This window comes from Lepidothrix coronata, unplaced genomic scaffold (genome assembly GCF_001604755.1).
Source record: "Lepidothrix coronata isolate B3197 unplaced genomic scaffold, Lepidothrix_coronata-1.0 Scaffold38, whole genome shotgun sequence".
In the NCBI taxonomy this organism is placed as follows: Eukaryota; Metazoa; Chordata; class Aves; order Passeriformes; family Pipridae; genus Lepidothrix; species Lepidothrix coronata.
In genome coordinates, this window is record NW_016690218.1 from 1,658,385 (window position 1) to 1,677,657 (window position 19,273).

At 51.5% G+C, this 19,273-nt stretch overlaps 2 protein-coding genes across 6 annotated transcripts in view; one reads left to right on the plus strand and one right to left on the minus strand.

The window, feature by feature from the left end:
• Positions 1-6,640, plus strand: part of ITPKB (inositol-trisphosphate 3-kinase B) — a 66,969-nt gene extending 60,329 nt beyond the window's left edge. The window contains exons 6-7 of the mRNA XM_017812951.1: positions 1,480-1,551; positions 4,217-6,640. Of these exons, the coding sequence (XP_017668440.1) occupies positions 1,480-1,551; positions 4,217-4,432 (288 nt within the window). The 3' untranslated portion in view covers positions 4,433-6,640. The remainder of the gene's footprint in view (positions 1-1,479; positions 1,552-4,216) is intronic.
• Positions 6,641-16,413: 9,773 nt separating this feature from the next.
• STUM (stum, mechanosensory transduction mediator homolog) overlaps positions 16,414-19,273 on the minus strand; it is a 48,004-nt gene continuing 45,144 nt past the window's right edge. For 4 of the 5 annotated variants that reach the window (XM_017812909.1, XM_017812908.1, XM_017812906.1 and 1 more), the window contains one exon: positions 16,414-18,558. The gene's annotated coding sequence lies outside the window, so the exon portion shown is untranslated. The remainder of the gene's footprint in view (positions 18,559-19,273) is intronic. The other variant, XM_017812907.1, reaches the window with a different exon arrangement.

The following is a 19,273-nucleotide window of genomic DNA, read 5'->3' on the forward strand; positions in this document are numbered from 1 at the left end:
TCCCTGGAGAGGGCTTCTCCTGCGGAGGCTGGCCTCAGCATCCTGCCCTGCAGGGCTGAAGCCTGAGCAATTTCTCTTAAAAAACCCTGAGAAACAGCGAAGAGAAAGACCATCCAAGTGCAGAGGTGAGGGGAGAACTGCGAAGGGACATGTTGGCGGCAACAGCATTACTTGAGACAGGTCTGAGTCTGCTGATGATAGTTGAGAGTTGGCTTCCAAAACCCACTGTGGGGTCACAGCCATGTTCTGCTCCTCTTCCGTGGGTCTGATGTCCAGTTCCAAGCCCACTGCTTACCCCAGTGTGCAATGGCAGGGGCTCTCAGCCTGGCATAATGGGCATAATGCCCTGTGCTCGGTCTCGCAGAAGGGTGGCCCTGCGCCAGGCACCCTTCACATGGGCAAGCCGCCGTCAGCATTTTCCAGGTTTCCCTATGTTGCCAGGAGAATAAGAGATGTAGCTGTAAACAATTTACACCAACTGTGTCAAATATCCTGTTAGACAAAGCGCTCCCATTTTAAGCTGTACTGTATAAAGTCTCCAAAGGCAAGGCTTGAACTGGAGTGGCCCTTGGCACTACCTCCTTCAAACCAGCATGTTCACTTTGACGAGGGTTACCCTGGGATTATTCCTGGATCTGAAAATGAAATTGCCTGGCTGTATTTTATCCCCAGAGAACTTGGAGCACACTCACACCATCATGCTGTGGCTCTGGATGGGGCTTCTTGGCCAAAGCATTTTAATACAGTGATCCCCACATCTGTGCTTGCAGGTGTGTTACAGTGCCCAGATACCTGCTGTGTGTGTGCTCTTGTGCTTAGTCCTTCTAAATAAACCCCAAAATCAAATTACCAGTAGGGCCCCCTGAAAATATTTAGCGCCTTCCAGCAATTTGCCAGGATACTCAGACTCATGGATCTTGACCTGCGTGTTGACTCATGTGAAAGCCCTTCTGCCTATGGGACCAACTCTGCAGAAGTGCTGATATGGAGTTACAGAAGTGTCTTATGGTGTTTGACTGACTGAGTGATAAAACGACAGATGAGGTGAAGACTTGACCTATTAAAAGGGTGCAGAGGAGAGAAAAAACCAGCCTGGCTGTGCATACACAGCAGCGACAGCTGAATTAGCTGTTCCCTCCTCGGGAGCACCATGGATGCAGTGGGCAGAGTCTGCAGAAAGCACTGTTTCAGCAAAAGCAAATGCTTTCACTAAGTTTTGGAAGGCACAGGATACTGTAGAAGCCAAAAGGATAAGTGGATTGCAAAAAGAAGGGGATACCCTCTGAGGGGACAAGTCTGTGGGAGGATGCTGAGTGCAGGGCGGCTGAAGAACACCCTTGGCCTCTCTTCATACAAACATAGTATCATGGAGATGATGCTGGGAAGAGGGGTGACTGTCCTGGCTGCCCCATGCAGCGGTTTTTATGTAGGTTTCCTCAGCACTGACGTCTTGGTTTGTTTTGTTTTTTGTAATTCCAGAACAGTTACCTTAACCGGTTGAAGGGTATCCGCGCTACCCTGGAGACATCCCCATTCTTCAAGTGCCATGAGGTAATACTCTTGTTTAGATAGATCTGCCTAGAAATGCAAACTGTTTAATCTCAGCTTGTGCAAGGAGAGAAGTCAAAGTCAGAGGCTGTAAATATCTATAATTTTGAATTCATTCTTATATCCATATTTTCATAGCCCTGTTTATCTAATACTTATGTGCAAATACAGATGATGACAGATACAATGTTTGTGCATTTGACATGAGCTCAAATCTACTGAAAACCAATGTTCATACAGATTAAAAGCTATCTAGGAGGAACTCGGGCTGCTTATGGATTTACATGACAGGGAGAAATCCCTAGTGTAAAAGTGAGGTTTCCTGGAGAGAAATGGCTGTTTCAGTGTGCCTCAGGTATCATTTGGCTGCCAGTTGCTCCATGTGATCAAACAGGGCTTCGACATAGGCATAAATTGCAGCTATCCCAAGCCTGGCTTTCATGAGCTGGTTGGGGGACCACAGTAAGAACTCTTCCTTTGGAAGGATTTTCCTACAGAAATGACTGTCCGTGATACCAACTTTTTCCACAGTGAAAATTCAGTTCTGATGGGAAGACAAAGGTGAAATGCCACTTTTTTTTGGCCATTTCAGGAACTGACTCAACAATTTAATGAAATAACTTTATTGATTTAGCACTGGTGAAGAATATTTGCTATTTCATCTACCTAAGAAAACATGAGAGCACGTGTTGTCAGATGTTGTCACGTGTTGTCTATGGGCAAAGGAGCCTCATAGGAGCCTTTGACTCACAGGGCTCAGGAGCCACAGCTCCAAGAGCCCAGTGTCCTTCAGCCAGAGCCGCATGAGCCACCTCGGCTCTGGCCACACACAGAGAGTCCTGCTGGGAGCTGGAGGCAGATGGGGCCATGCCTTCTGATGGCAGTGCCTGTAAGGCAATTGGAAGGGAAATGTCAAAACTGAGGGTTTCAGGTCAGTTCAACACAGGAAACAAAATGCTCCCTGAAACCGAGTGCCAGGGTTTCATTTGAAAACACAGAAACAAAGCAGCCTTTCAAAGGAGGTTTTGAAAGGAGTTTCCACTCCTTAAAAATTAAAAAGCAGCAGCTTTGACTTTCCATCTCGCATCAAGATGAAGCACAGCAGAAGGCCTGCCGTGCTCTGTGTGTCCCTTCATGGGGCCCTTGCTGTGCAGGGCTCCTCTGAGGAGCTGCAGGACAATTTGGCAGCCCAGGACAGGCAAGCAAAGAACGTCAGCAAAAGGCTCTTCTTTAAAATTAAAATGCTTTCTTCCTGGCCAAGAAAGAGGCTTAGAAGGAGGAGAGCTGTAGGTAAGCATTTCTCAGAAATAATACATAACTCTGGACCTTGGATGTTTTCCCAATGCACTGCAGGAAAAAGCCTCCTCAAAAATGTAAATTCATAACAGCTTTTGCAAACAGTACATGCTTCCCATTCAAAACCCTTGTCTAAAGGCAAACCTCAAGCTAAACCCTGCTGATAGCATGAATGTGGGAGTCCTGAGTAATGTTTAGTGCTGCTGTTGTGGAGGGCTGACAGCAACTGGATTCTCCTCCACGTACATATGGGACACTTGTGGCTTTTAGTTCACTGCATTACCTCTGCTACTGCCCTTTCACTCCTGTTACCAAGGTCCCTATTTGTGATACAAGGGCAAGTGAGTTTGTACTCCACCAATTCATACACACCAGAGAGAATTTGGGAAGCAGTCTCCATTTGGGGCAGCTCTGAAGCACATCCATTGGTGCTTTTCTGGAGAAACCCCTGCTAAAATCTTTTGACTAGAGCAACAGATTCTGCATAAGAGCACGGTGGTGACTGGCCCGATACTGATACATGTTCCTTAAGCATTGGGAAGCCACAGCAGAGCTGCTGCTGGGTGTCAGCCTGGCTGGGACTGTGAGCCGGGATGGGCCAGGGTCCTGAGCTGGGGGTACTCACCTGCTGATCATCTGTCTGCTCCATGGCTGGTGACCATGGCTCGTGGGGTCTTGTCCCACTGCAGTAGGTCTTAAGACTTCTGCTGTCAGCCCAAATGCCCCTGTGGCCTTCCCCCAGTTGCCCAGGCCAACACTTGCTGCAGGATTTCCCAAAGGCTGATCAGGATGTGAAAGAGTCCTTCAAAGCAGACGAAGCTGAGTGCAGTCAGGGAAAAGGAAATCTGTGTGCATGCAGCTCTGTACCTTGCACCCCCAGAGTGCTGTGAAATCCAGGAGGATATTCTAGGGGGAATCTGAGTGTAATTGAATAGAGACAACATGTTGCAAGGAACTTGTACTTGGAGCATCCCCATCCCTGCAGTCCTGTCTGCAGGGATGGAGAGTGAACAGCACAAGGTAATCACAAAGAAACAGCTTTGGAAAAAATTCCCTTCTGAAGGCTGAGACAATTCATCTCATTCCTTCCTAGGGGACTTTGGCTCAGTTTCCAAAATAACATCTCTGTCTTTCATGCCTATGTTTTTCTGATCTTTTGCTAAGACCTGACATTTGTATGAGTAAATCAGCTTGTCCGAATGCCTGATTTGCATGTGCAAACACAACCAGCAGCACCCAGAGCTTGCTTTTGCTCGTGCAAAACTGCAGCAGATCTCTTGTAAGTGCAGCCTGAGATAAGGCGTCTGAAAGCCCCAAAGCTGTCTGAGAATGAGCAACAGAAGCACCACTAATTCATCTCCTCTCTCCGCAGGTAATTGGGAGCTCCCTCCTCTTCATTCATGACAAGCAGGAACAGGCCAAAGTCTGGATGATTGACTTTGGGAAAACCACCCCACTGCCGGAGGGACAAGTTCTCCAGCACAACGTGCCCTGGGTGGAAGGGAACAGAGAGGACGGCTACCTCTGGGGACTGGACAACCTCATTCAGATCCTGACAGAGTTGTCCCAGAGCGAAGACTTGCATTAAAGCCACACGTCCAACTCTGCCACTACCCCCAGCCTGCCCCCGACTGACTCTTCTGAACTGCACTACAAGACACTTTCCAGTCCTTGCCCTTCCCATTTGAAAGCTATACTCTCCCTATTTAATGTTTTTGTTGTGGTTTCTTAGGTTGTCTTGGTTGTTTTTTTTTTCCCCCTCTCCTTGTAAATAGAGAGCTAACCTGCCAGAACAAAAGCTGAACTTGAAACCTTGCCTTTGCAGAGTCAGTGGGAGCAGGCGGCTGTGCGGGCCGGGAGCAGCCCGGAGGGGTTGCTCAGGCAAGCGCATGCTTTGCCTGTTGCGCTTTGGTCTCTTGCGCAGCCTGATTTTAAGAGGGCTGGCTGAGGAAGGAGCCTCTCCCTGCACTGGGATCGGTAGCTTCATCCTGAAAACACTCAGTGGCCATGCCCAGGACCCTCTAGCAGCCCAGGTGTGTGAGCAAGGCGTGGAGATGGTGAAGGACACTGGGGTGGGATCTCGTTAGTTGTCTTTGCCATCACCTTTCAGCCTAGAGAACTGGCTGTGCCAGGTCCTTAAGAGCTGCTAGAAGGGCAGATTTGTGGGGGTTTTGTGTTGTAGACATCCCGTAGAGGTTGCTTAGTTATTTTTGAGTGGCACTGAAGGGTGAGTGCTTCTCTCCTGCTGCAGAGCCTTGTAGCTGGGCACAGGTATTTGCCATGGCCAGGTGCTTCCCACCCACATCCCCCACATAGAGTGTCCTGGTGGGTAACACTTTGAAATCCTCTCTAGACCCTCAGCTCCTCTGCTAGCAGCTGCTTCCAGCCTACATTAGCTAGGGTCTGCAATCCTCCTTAGCTGGGAAAAATTGCTTATAAAGGACTACTGTGAGACCAAAAGTAGCCATCCGGGTTGATCAGGTTTTGCCAGCAGCCGAGCACGTGTGTAGGGGTCATGCCTCCAATGCCCATACCTGGCCCAGGGCAACCCTCACACCTGGAACATCTCCATAACTTTTATCTTCAGCAGACAAAGGGTTACAGCAGCAAAGCATCTCCCGGGTTAGTCACCAGGAGCTTGGCAAAGCAGAGTTGGGGTCAGGCATGCCCATGCCTTCCCCTTTTTTCCTCAGAGCTGGCTGACTGCCACTGCACTGGCTTCCCAGCCTGCTCAGGCTCTGTGGATGGCCTCTGCGCTCCTGATCCTGCAAAAACACCCAGTTCCTTGTTTAGGGCGGAGGCTATTTTTTAACTTCCTGGAACATTTGAACTAAGCGGCGGCAGGGCTGGCTCACTAAAGGTCATCCATCGAGAGGATGGCAGGGAGGGGAGTCTGTGGGGCAAGGCAGGAGTCCCTCAAGTTGAGGACAGAAAGAGTTTGCAGTGCAGGAGGTGGTGCAGGAGCTTGACAGCCACGAGTCCCTCACCTGATCCATCCCCAAACCCACTGTCTCATTTCGGAGCTCCAGAGCCCCTCTGCCATAGGTCAGTGGGTCCAGCACCCTCAGTGGAGGAGATCTCCCAGCAGCAATAAGGAGGAGGAGGAGTTGGCAGCTGAGCCGTCTGCAGCTATGCCCCAGCCTCTTTCCCAAGGACTGAAGTTTCCTAAGGTTTTTCTCGGTTCATATCTCACCAGACAGGTGTCTTTTGCTCATTGGATGTCATTGTAAATGGTTGCACTGTTTTAGATCCTTGCCAGGCTTTCTAGAATAGCCCATGTGGAAGTGCCTTATAGACTTGCCTCTGTTCCATTAGTGTCATGGAAAAGGTTGGGGTTTTTTTAAGTTATATTTATTTTCATCCCATTTTAATTGCACAAAACACTAAAATTTAATGCATGGAATCCCTCTTTTTTTTTTTTTTAAACTGTTTTTAGTTTTTAAACCATCCCTTTTCCAGCTTTGGAGAAAGGGTGTGAACAGATACGCATAGCTATGTACCACTTACCGCTGTACTTTAGCTTCAAGCTGCTCTTATATATGTACATTATTTTTTAAACCTGTTTATAAACCAGAGTTCTTGCTCTGTGGCTTCGGAAGAAGCGGATTGTTCCTCTCAGATGTCTTATGCCTTCCTGGAGGCTGGAATGGTTGATGTGAGGGATTCTCCCTGCTCCCACCACACCTCTCAGTCATTGGGTAATACAGAAGAAAATCCAAACCGGTCTGGAACGCCAACGCACAGTGCCTGTAAAAAAGTCCTGTAACATTGCAAATAAAGGCATATGGGAAGCATTCCCCTGGTGTGCAGTCTGTGTCTGCCCTGCACAGCTTGTGGCAGCCTGGGAACAACCTTTCATGTCCATGATGATTTAGGGGTGAAATTGGCTTCCAGCTGCATAGAAGCAAGAGTAGGGAAGGACCCTGCACTAGGGACAGATCCTCACAAACAGGAACTGACTTTGCAGGGAGCGGGGGGGCGGGGAGCAGACTTGGGGTTTTGGGGGGCCCCAGGCTTGGTGGGGGGCACCCTGGAAGGGGCCTGACAGGGAAGCCCACTGAAGCCAGCTCCACATCAGGAATTTTTTTTAATGTTTTCTTGTAAACACTGTGTTGTGGCTCCCACTGAGTGGTTCCCAAGTGCCACCCTGTGATTTCTGCACCGGAGAATACCAAAGCACCCAGGAGCATCAGAGCCGCCTGGCACGGCCAAGCACTTCCCCTCCTCCTCTCCCTCTCAGCCGCAGTGGGCAGGGCTAGAGGGAGCACTTTGGACCAAAGGCCACAAAAAAAAGAAACAGATTGTTTCTTTACTGAAGGAGAAATCAAGTTGTAAAGCCTGGAGGCAGCTCCATTCCCTTCTGGTTGTTTCTGCAAGCACAGGACAGCAGGAGCCTGGCTGAGGGAGGTGGGTGGGCTGCCCCACAGGAAAGCCAGATTTAATGCCCAGACCCCCAGGAGCAGCGCGGCCTGGGGACCAGTCCTGGCTTACCATGGCTCCCCTAAAACAAACTGCAGGAGAAACCCAGCGTAGAATTTGCTTGAAGACTAGAAACCTCTTGTTTCTAGGAGGTAGAGCTGGCAGTATAAATGAAATAAGGCTGCTCTCCGTGCACCAGCGGTCTCTCGTGGGCTGCGAGAAAGCCAACACGTTTCCTGTCTGGCTGCCATGCACACTCCTGCAGCACCTTTTCCGACAGTGTTTTACTTATGGCTCCAGTTTTTGTGGGCCACTGAGAGTCTCTCTGGTATGTGACTCCTCTTCCTAACTTTGGAGAAAAACAAAAACCTCCAAAACTTACCCAGCTGCACTCTGAAATGCAAAACCAGAAGGGAAGGAATAAGAACCTCAACCCTGTTCTACAAAAACTTCTCTTGAGAGTTAAGGAAACACCACAACATCACGGTGAAGACAGAAAGGAAATAAGCCAGAGAAAGAAACTCATTGTGACAGAGTGCTGGCATCTGCTGACCCTGAGGTTTATGCACGGGGTTGGGAAGGGGCAGGTCCTTCCCAAGAGCTTGGCTTGCCCCTCCACCTGGCTTAACTGCACCCCCTAAAACAAAGCCTAGGGCTCCCTGACTCTTTGGGGATTAATAAACTAAATGATTCATAAACTCAGCATAGAGAAGAGAGGACAGCACTTATAATAATGGAACAAAATGAACTAGACACTGCTGAGGCTTCTACTCTTACGGAACAGAGCCTCCCAGCATCTCCAGGAGTGCTGGGAGGTGTAAGGCAGGCTACTCAGACTATAGGTGGGGAGGGGGCAGCTCCCTTTCTTCGTCATTATCTTGTTACATACTACTTGCCAGAAAGAGCCAACTATAAATCAGGGGGTGCTGGGGGCCAACTGGGAGTGGCAACCTCTGAAAATGCAGGATTTTACTGTGATGGTTGATAGGGGGCTGAGGCTTGTATGTTCCAGGCTGTTCACAGCACAAGCTGGTGGGGGTTTGGGGGTCTCTGGGAAGCCCCTCTAGAGGGATTTTACCCCTGCCAAGGCCCCCCCCCACCAGAGCCACTGCCCTGAGAAAGGGCTGGAGGGGATTGCATTGCCTGAGCAGTGAGACCTCAGAAGGAGGGTCCTAAACTATTTAAGACTACCTAAGTACTGCTGGCCATAAATTGAAGGTGTGAGGAGACTGGAGGAATCCCAGCTGTACCAGGGACAGTTCTCTTATGCAAAGGTGTGGAGTGATGAAGTGCTCACATTTTGGGGCTGGTGCTGCCAGTAATGGGCTTTTCCCCCTGGAAAGCCCTCACTGCTGCCCCAGGGTAAGGTGGTTCTGGCAGCTTGGAAGTTGGCAATAGACCCTTTGGATTTCACTCAGGACCCCCATGTCACCCTGCCCAGTGCAGCTGGGGAAAGTGGGAGTGAGGGGTTGCCAGGGTGGGAAAGCTCCTGCCTTTGTGGTGCTGCAGGGGATGCGTGGCCGGGAGAACACGGGGGCACCATGGCAGGGGTGGCTTAGCAGGGCGGTGACAGGACGGCCAAATAGCATCCGAGTGTGGAGGGGTCGCTGTCGGCCTGGGGATGCCTTTCCCCTCAGCCACTCTCTCATGGGGATGTGCCTGACACCTCCAGGGGCCTGCTGGCTTGGGAGGGGGTGCTGCTGGGGGCACCCTCCAGAGTCCAGTGGGGAGGGCTCGTGTTGGGTTTCAGGCCCCTCACAGGGCTGTGCTTGGGCTGCTCCTTTCCGCCCTACCTTAAAAAGCGAGCCCCGCTCCCCTGCCGACCACCCCCTGCCCGGGGCCGGGTCGGGGCTCCCGGCGCTTCCCCCGAGGGCCGGGAGGTGGCGATGCGGCCCCGGCGGCTGGAGCCCGGCGGGCTGTGCGGGAGAGGGAGCGCTTCCCCGCGGGAACGGTGTGTGCATCCCAGGGCTGTCCGGGATGCTTTCTCCGGCCCTGCCCGCACCCCGGGCGTCGCTGCTCTGAGACTTGCCCCTCAGCCCCCTGAAGTTTTGGGACCTGTCGCCTGGCGATGCTCGCACTGGGAGCTGGGGGGGTCGTTAAAATGAATAAACCCCCTCCCCAACAGAGGTTCCGTCCCGGACCCCGCCGGAGCAGGGCGGAGCCTGAAGGGCTTCGTGTTGCCCACATCCCCTTCCTGGGTGTAGACTCCTGCATCTGGCGGGGAGAAGCTGGGGAAACACATCTCCCCTCCCTGCAGTCCAGGGCTGGACGCCCCCGCCTCTCCCAACCCTCTGTCCGACTGAGGGACAGACAGCTTTCCCACTCACACGTCCCTGGCCTTGCCAATTACAAATTTGTTCTTCGTTACTGTGAAAAGTTAAAACCTTTCCCCTGGAAATGAGGGAAGCGGCCAGAGCCCCCCTGTAGTGTCAGCTGGTTTGGTTTTTCTTTTTCCCAGATGGTTTCAATTGCATGAATGTGGTCACACTCTGCTCCTGTGGCAGCGTGAGATGCCCACCTGACCTGGGGCCCCAGGGATGACCTGCCATGCCTGGAAACACACTTCACCCACCCTCAGAGTGGGGCTGGGAACATGACTGTACCATCTCCTGCACTTCAGTGCCTGACCCACCACAAGGAGTGTCTCCAGCGAGGTACTGGAGCACGGCAAGGAAGGCTTTATGTGGGGATTTACTGCTCTGGGAGGTGCCCCAGGGGCTGCTGTTGCTTTTATACTGGCAGGTGTTCTCTTCCCACCCCTACCTCTCTCCTCATCCTTAGGGGACCTGTCTCGGTGGTTCCTCCTGCTTGCAGCACTCCAGGATAAAACTGTGCTTCCACCCCGGAGCAGCCAGGGAGCACAGGAGAGCTGCTGGTGACACTCAAGAGAACCCACGGAGGATGTTCCTGAGTAAATCCCATCTGGGACAGCTCTGGGGGATACTGTGGACAATTTTTGGGCCCCAACAGCTCATCCCACTGCTGGCACCTCTCTGCTTCCTGCTTGGAGATAGTCCTTTCTGTTTGCTGGGACTTTGTGCCTCCTGTCATTCATGACACAGTGTGTATAATGTTAGACCTGCAACACCTGGGGCCAGCACTCCCCATTGCCTACTGACAGGGTGTTCAAACACATTTTCCCTAATGTAAAAATCTTACACTTGAAACCACCTGGACAAAGGAGCACAAAGGGAAAATAGAGGCACAAATTATTTACTCAAACAGCTGACCAGAACCAGGAAACAAAAGGAAAGTAATATTTAGTGACCGACCTTCCTGTCAGGAGGGGCTTTTGCTCTGAAATGGTTTATATGTGCTTTCCATGACATGAACCCGGGGACTCCTCCTGCAGGGACACGCTCACAGAGCTACAAAAGTGGGCTTTGATTTGGATAAGGGAATGTGAGAAGAAAAAGCAACAGGAGTCTGTAGTAGCAAGATAGAGATCCTACAGATGTGTTTCCTCCTTTGTAAGGGATTTGTGGCTAAAATACATTTCCCACTATCAGTGCAGTATCTTTCGCTGTGCTAAATTCATGCTTCATTTCTTTTTATGCCTCCAAATCAGTGAGGAGAGATGGCAGGACCCATGGGTGTGTTCTGCTGCATGCCATGTGCTTCCTCCCACAATTCATCATCCCCAAGCAAGCACTTCAAACATGTCTTGATGCGATTGGCACATTTTGCACATGTCCAACTCCTTTTCCTATGGGACATGGCTTTGCAAGAAGGTTCACAGTCCCTGTGGTGTACAGAGAGATGATTGAGGGTCAGAAAAGATGCCTCTTGAGTGCTTGCATGCCACTGTGGTCCATCCCACAGGTGTTGCTGCCTAGAGAGCATCCGCAGGGCAGTTTGGTGCTATTCTGTCCTTCACACCCAAGAGCAAAGTGGATCTGGAGCTGCACCAGCCACAGGTAGGACAGTGGCCACTTTGCTCATCATCTTCTGAAAATGAGCCCTGCCCAGAAGGGATTGCAACTGCAGCTCCTCAGCCATCAAAACAGCCTTGTCCTCGGGGGGAGGCCAGTAGGGAATTGGAGGGTGTCAGGCAGAGGGCCCAGAAGGGAGGTTGTGCTGTTCTGAGCCTGCCAGAGCACTTGTACAATGTCGCTGCAGGGACAGTGGTCCCTGACGACTCCTAATCCCTGTGCTGCCCAGTCTGGCTGCTCAACAGCAGGCAGGCCTCTGAATAAACAGAATTTAAGCCTGGAATTTGGCATCCATCTGGCTGGCCTGGAACCAAGACTCATCCCTTAAAAGCCCACAGCCTTTCTTCACACTGCTGTCAGTGCAATGCCCGTTTGCCCTCACTACCCCTATCTGGGGTGGATAACCTGCCCTGGCAGGTTTGGGAGTGGGGAGAGCAGAGGTGAGGGGTCAGGCTGGGCAAGGCAGGGAGCACATTCTGGCCAGAGCCAGCAGACACAGCCATTTTCTAAAATTAGACCTCCAGGGAATTAGATTCCTAGAGCAGACCTTCTCCATTTGGAGAAGAAACTGAAGAGGCCTTGGAGTCAGCCTTAGCCTTTAATTCCACTTTCTCCTGAACTAGACTGGCTCAGTGGGGTTGGAGGTGCATCAGCACCCTCCAGCTTTCCACCTGTGCCCCAGGATGGCTCCAGGCTCCAGGTGGAACAGCTGCACACAGCCTCAGTCCGCAGTTGTAAGCAGGAGCAGCATCACATCTGGCACAACTATGAGCAAGGCACTGCTGAGCTCCTGGTGGGAGCTGCGGCTCTGACATTAAGTGTCTTTGTGGGCTCAGAGCAGTGCAGGCACCTCAGAGGGGCAGCCAGCAAAACCAGGTTGACTGCATCCCTCCAGGGATATAAACATAGCTTAAAGTATTAATATTTGGAATAATGTCTGGTGGTGAAAAGGAGCCAGACTTTATGTTTGCACACACATGAGGGGGAACTCAGAAGTGGGCAGGTGGGCAGCAGGCAGCAAACCTCCCCTTCAATGGCAGTTGCTCCATGTCAGCCAGCGATTGCCAGAGCTCCTGTGCCAAGGGCTGGTGGAGGAATCACTGCTGCCACAGGGGCTGCCTTTGGGCTCCTGCTGCAGGGGGTAGCATTTCAGCTTTCCCTGGAGGGTTCAGCCTGGTGGTGGTTTTGCCCCCCTCACTTTGCCCACCTTGGCAAGCAGGACTGAGCAAGTGTGTCAACCAAAGCCTCCCAGTCCAAAGTTACTGGGAGACATGGTGTTTGATGCCATTTTTTAGTGCATGGATACTCTGGCTGACACATCTTCACCTCCTCTGGGGACACACTTAATGTGCCCTAGACACAAGCATATACTCCTACCAGTCTTGCAGCTCACATCCTTTTCCAGCAGCTGCAATTTTCCTGTGGAAACAAGCTCTGAAATAGCCTGTAATTGTAATATTAGCTTCTAGGATCAGGTGCTACCTTCTTATAGCTGCATTTGGATCCGAATGTGTATTTGGACTGCATGACTTTTGAGATTTCAAGGTAGTACATGTATACCTTGTAATAACCCTCCTTTGCATGGACATTATGGGTTTTTTTAAATGGTTGATCAGACAGTTTGAACAGAATACAATTGAAATTATGCTTTTCTAATTGTGTATCTCTAAAGGATCCAGTATCCAGGTGGTGTATTTCCATGTCTCTGCATGCCCACCAGTGAGAGCTGCTGATGGACAGACTGTGGCTCCCCATCGGGGTGAGCAGCAGCCCTCCTGCACAAGATACTTTTGTCTCACTGGTGTAACAGCAGCTGACAGCCCGAACTCTCCTAGATGGCCTGATGTGAAGCACACCTGGTTACTGCTGATAGCCCTGGATCATGCAGAAAGCCTCAGCTGCTCCCCATCAGCAAGGGAATGTTGTTGATGCTGTGGCTGTAGCCCTCTGTGGCTCTCAGCAAGAGCTGCTGCAGGGTTGAATGTATCCCAGCAGTGTGGTAGCCCTGAGAAGGTGAGTTTGGTCTGGGGAGGCTGTAAGTGCAAAAGGAGAGTAATTGCTCCAGTTTGTGCGGTGGTTCCTGGAAAGGGGGTTTCCTTGGGCCCACCATTGCTGTGCTGCACCAAGTGGGTGCACAGAGGATTGACCCCTAAGGGCTGTGCTGTGCTTTGAGGGCATCTGGGCCAGCTCTGCTCTTGGGCTGGGGACTGAGCCAGTGCCCCTGAAGTCAGGGTGAGATGTGTGTGGTGGCTGTGTGCCTCCCCTGGGGCCATGGGCTGGGTGGAGGAGGTGGGTGCCCAGGAATGCAGTGTGGGACTTGGGGCAGGGCAGCCATGGGCTTTGGCTGTACTCCCTCTGGCTGGGGGGACAGGAGCAGCTCTCATCTGGCTTCTGCCTACCCACAGGATGCTGGAGAAGTGCAGAGCAGGGCTGTGTTGGGCATTTCCAGTTCTTCAGGAGCTCAGTGTTTGCTGGTTACTGTCTCTGGTAAGGGCCAGCATACTGTGGGGTAAGGGCCCCAGGAACCTGCCAGTCACCCCATTCCATGGGTTTCTGGGTGATGGTACTGTCTGGTTTCAGAACAGGGATTTGGGTGTCTGCTGCAGCAAAGCTGGTCCTGTTGCTTGTTTGAGGAGCCAGCAGAAGCTGCAGGCTGTGCTCATTACCTCTTGCCTCTCTGCTTCTTCTAAACCCCTGAAAACCTCCTGGGTTTCTGCCTCCTGATGCCAGAGCACTCCCTGGAACACTGGTGTCAACAGCTTGCAGGGCTGAGAAACTGCTGGAGATGCCTTTTCCTTGGGGCGAGGGAGAGACCTGTTCCCATGGTGGTGCTTGGATGAGGATAAGGCATGGAGGTTTTCCCCATGGCTTATCTGCACTAAGCTCCAGTTTTTAACTTTCCATTTGTGTGCTTATTATCTTTCCCCCTCCCCTTCTGAAATGGTTCCATTAGCAGGGTGTCAAAGAAATCTCTTTGAGATAATTATTCTAGATCTCTCTAGTGGATTTGCCACGTGATAGCATGTCTGCATGGGTGTATTAATAGTATCATAATACTATATATCAGTTTTCATCCTGAAGTGCTTCACATGCTGAGGAGCGAAGCTTAAATAGAAAGACGTGGAAAGGGAAAGAAAGTTTCTGTCTCACCTGCCAGACCTCTCAAAGCCATGGGATGCAAGAAGAATCTTCTTGTTGGTCTTGCACCAAATCTGAGTTTGGTCCACTGAGTTCTGTGATGGCCCACTGAGTCCTGTGGCAGCCCTCCAGGCTGGACCTGCCACCCGGTTCGACCTGTCTCATGCTCTGCACTGCTCTATTCCTGATGCTGGTTCTTGGTGGACTCCACGCTTCCAATGCTCTTGCTGCAGCCAGTTGCCTTGCTGAGCTGCAAGCAGCAGTCTGCATCCTTCCCCCTTCCCTCTTCTTCTTGTTAAGGACAGGTGCTGTGGGACTGGCTGTCCCCTCAGCCCAGCAGTGGGGTGCCATGGGGTGTCCCTTGATGACACCGGGTCAAGAGGTCACTGAAGGTCTGTGCTGGGCACTGCTTGCCAGGGCGGGTGAAGTGGGATCTGTGCTGTCACCTTCCCAATGGTTACTTCCCCCACCCTCACTGGGTGGGTGTCCCCTCCAGGACCCCTTCTCCAGGGCCACACTTGGCTTTGGCCTCCTGCCACTCCTCCTTCACGAGCCTGTGCAAATGGGGAGCACTGCACTGCACTGGCAATTTGGAGACAGGGATAACCACATTTTAATCTCTCAAGCAGCATCTCCCAACATCTGCCCTTGTGTTTGGGGCTGTGGAGGGTGACTATCACGCGCACAGTTGTATTTTCTCCCAGACGCCTTTCACCTTCTCCACCGGCCCCCTTCCCTCTGCACTGCCAGGATCCCTCTTCATCCCTGCCCTGCCTCTCAGAAAGGCTGGGAACCTGGGAAGGGAGGCCAGCCCTGGACCTGCTCTGGGTGGGCAGCGGATGCCACCAAGCCCTGTGCCACAGTGTTGCCTTCCCTGTTAAGAGCAGGGAATGGGGAGAGCCAAGGCGCTGCAGTGGGGAGGAAACCACCCTGGTCAGCAAGAGCTGAGGGTCAGTCATGGGCTGTAGGGTGTATGAGGGACTGTGTAGCCCCATATGGCACAGAGAAATGTGCTCAGGGCTTACTCCCTGCAGCCTGACATCACCTCTGGCAGTGTAGCAGTCCTCTGAGGATTTGAGGTTTTGGTGGAACAAGAGGCTGCCCTATCCCATCTGGGCAGTATTATCCAAGGCGGATGAAACCTATCCTCCATGAATGCTGTCTGGGCTAGAGATGGGGTGATGGCTGCAGGCCTTGCCCTCCTAAGGGCTGGGAGGTCTCTTGCACGGGGGTCAGCTGGGACAAGCTGCTTGTGTAACCCTGTGTTTGCAGGAGTCTCCTACAGAGGTAGGGCATCCAAGCAGGACCAGGAGAAACTTGGCAGCCTGGAAACCACCTGTGTGCCAATGTTTGAGGTCAAAACTACTAGGCTGTAGACATTCATATGAATGAACAACTGCTTAGAGACTTTAGACAGTTGCTTGTCTCAGCAACAACCAAGGCCTGATGACTCCAGCTGGGATCTCCCATCTGTTTCCCCACCCACAGTGGCTTTGGGGAGGGAGCAAAGAGCAGCGGCACTTCGGGGCATTGTACATCACAGGAGGAGCAGGGAGCATGAAGTATGGATTGTTCAAATGTACAGGTGTGTTTTGACAAGCTGCTGGCCCTCACAGCAGAGCTGCCTTTCCTGAGAAAGCTCCCCTGCGATGGCTCTGCCGCCTGCCGAGGTCTGCTCTGCTCAGGTGTGTGTGGCCAAGCCACCAGCAGCACAGGGGCTGTTCTTCATGGAGAGCAGGGATAATATGCCTGGAGTCATATTAAAGTGTTAAAACAGCAAAGAAAACATAGTCAAGAGGGATTGCTGGTAGGCATGTGCAGAGGGGAACATAGGGTACCTTTTCCCCCCTCCCTTGTCTCCACTCCAGAGGTGCAGGTGAGGTTCCTCACTAGCCTTCTGCTCCCCTGGAAGACTCTGGGTCCTAAATTGCTTAAGAAAGTCATGCCTTGGTCCCTACCTCCTCTCCTCAAGTGATGTGGGTGTGGGCTGATGTCCGCTGGTGGGAGGAGGACCAGGACCCATTGTGAGTCAGGGTTTGATGGGGTTTCTCCAGGCTACATAAAAAGACTCTGCATTTCGTTCCAGCTGTCCAGCAATAGAATATATTTAACTTTAAAAAAAAAAATATCCACAGTATCAAAACACGAGAAGTCACAATCCAATACTTGGTGATATAAACAGGCATACAAATGGTCCTCGGCAACCCCTTAGTTTGGGCTTCGGTGCGAAAACAAAAGGTGGGCTCACCAGCAGGGTGCAAATGACACAGGTGGGCAGGCCCTTGCTCCCTCCTTCCTAGGGTGGAAAAATCTGATGTACCCATGCATGGCCAAAACCAAGGAGAACATGGACTTGAGCCAGCAATGGAAAACTTATCCCCCTCCCAGCCTCTGGAGCAGCGCCTGTGTCTATGTGTGGTGAGTGGAAGCGGGGCTGTGGGTCTGGGTGAGATCGCTTGTTGGGTATTTGGGAGAGAGCTGCCATCACCTCCAGGCAGTGCTGGTAATGGTGAGCCCCTGTTTTTATCCCAAGCCAAAATGTTCCATTCCTTCTCACCTGCCTGCTGAAAGCATCCTTAGAGCTGGAAGATGGATTCAGCTACTCTCGCCTTGCCACTCCTGGAGCTTAAGTGAAGCCTTCCACTTCCCACTGCACCATTGCAGCAGTGAGGATTGGGTGTTTCCGCTTTCCTCTAGTCAATGGGTGGGTGCAAGAGAAGAAGGATTTGAATTTTAGCTTGGCTTAGGGATGACAAGAGGAGGAAGAATAGCTTGTAGGTGGCATGGGCTCTAGTGGGATTCACTGTAATTAAGCCTGGTTCAGCTGGTGCCACTGTGACCTGGGGTTTCGCAGCATGCTGCTCCCTCAGGGGGATGGAAATGCTGAGTGCCAGTTTGGGAAATAAATTGCAGCACTGCCTCAAAGTGTGTGCGAGTGTGAAGCGAAGTCTGCTAGAACGTACAGGGCCGTGTTACTACACTATGGTTAGCAAGCATGTGGGAGAAGCCACTGCTTTTAACTGGGAGGAATATCAGATCTAGCCAAGCTTATAGGTCTCCTTGTATCTGGGCTTTAAATGAACTCTTGGTGGTGTGTTGCAGTGGATGCAGTTTGGGTTGAATAGCAATAAATTACACCCTGGCTGGAGTATGTGCATGTACATGAACTGCAGGGTCATCCCAAAACAAGCAGGAGGCAAGGCAAGGGTGGAATAAAACAGTCCCCCTAAAGAATACTGGGACTGTGACTCTCCTGTCCACAGAGCTTGGCACAATACTCAAGGCTAGACTATGACAAGGGGCAATTTCCAGTAGAACTGAAAGATCTTTAATAAAATGTGTGACAGTAAACGGACGTAGGGAGGACCATGCAGCTTTGTGTCTTGGGAAGCACAGGATGTGGCACAGATGGGGTTACCTGGCACATCTAAACACTCCCTACCACATGGCTGCATGCCAGAGCCATTCCCAGCTGACCTTCCTGGCTGCAATTTCCAGGCATGTGTGCCATGGCTGGGAGCGATGCCGAGCTAGTCAGGCAAAGGGCTAGGAGAGTGGGGGTCATCTGCCATAGCACCTTTTCCATGGTAAAGACGGATTTGGCAACACCAACAAACTGGGAAAAAGTGTTAATGTGCTCTGTGTTGGAATGGTTGGGCTGGCCCAGAGTGATGAAACTGGTTTTCGACTGGCCACACATTTCAAACACACATTTGGTTTGGTCCTACCTGGAATTGCTTTCCAGTGACTAGTAAATCAGCTGTTCAGCCCGTCTGGGTTCAAGTACCGTAGAACTATTTCATTAAAGCCCTTTTTTTTTGGTTTTTTGAGAAACCTGGTTTTCACAATCAGAAAAGAGCAGCAGAAAATTCTGTGTTGCTGACAGATGGGAGTGAAGCAACTGCATTTATTCGTTGTTACCCACTATCACTCTTTAGCTGTAAAATTTGCATCTAAAACATCTAAAGCAGGTGATGGCATTGGGATAGCTGGGTGCCATGCACTTTGGACCAGATGAAGTGTTCGGGGCTGTGACCTCTGGCTGCGCTGGCAAGGAGGCAGGGCTGGTTGGCAGTAGTGATGTGGCACCTCATGGCACAGCTCCTGCAATCAGGATGAGAGTTATCCAGCCCTGGTGTTGGTGGAGGTGTTGTCCCAGAAGAGGTGGCCTCCCTCTGCAGTGCTTCGGAAAGAGGTGTAAAAGTGCTGGGTGACTAATTTGACCCTAAAGAGAAAGAAAATAATTGCTGATGGGGGAAAGCTCCAAACTGGCACTCATACCTGTATCTTCACTGTGTGGCTCTTCTCATCAGTGCGTGATCTGTGGGCACCACACACACCCCTCCAGCTTGCTGCCAGCTTCCCCACCACAGGCTTACCAGGAGCCCCTTGAGGGGATGGGTCTGCTGGGCCTGTCCCTGGCACAAAGCTCTGGCCTTTTATGAGAGGAGGAAAAACAAGTCACTGTGGAGGGTGTGATATAAAAGATGGGACTGAGCAGAACCCCCTTGTGACCACCAGGGTCCTCCCCTCTAGCTTCCCCAGCCCTGCCCTAGGCTCAGCCTCTGAGCTCACTGCAGCTCCCCAGTACTTGCCATGGGGAGACCTGAAAACAGGGTGAGGGGCTCACCACAGCCTGAGGCTGCTGTTCACACCTGGGCTGGGGGGAGCTTGGCAGTGCTAGTTTTAATCAGGACTATTGAAAAAAGCAGAGGTTTTTATCACCATTATTACTGCTGTGGGGCAGCTTTGGGGAAAATGCAATTGGATGCCTGCTGTCTGATAGCAAGGCCCATCTATAAAGTTGCTCCTGTCCTAAAGTAAAGAGTGGGAATCTGTCTGCTTCTAATTTAAAATAAATTAAGCAAATCACCACAACAGGCAGAAATAAGGCCTTTTGTCCTGAGTGTCATTTGCAGATTTCAGAGTCTCCTAAATGG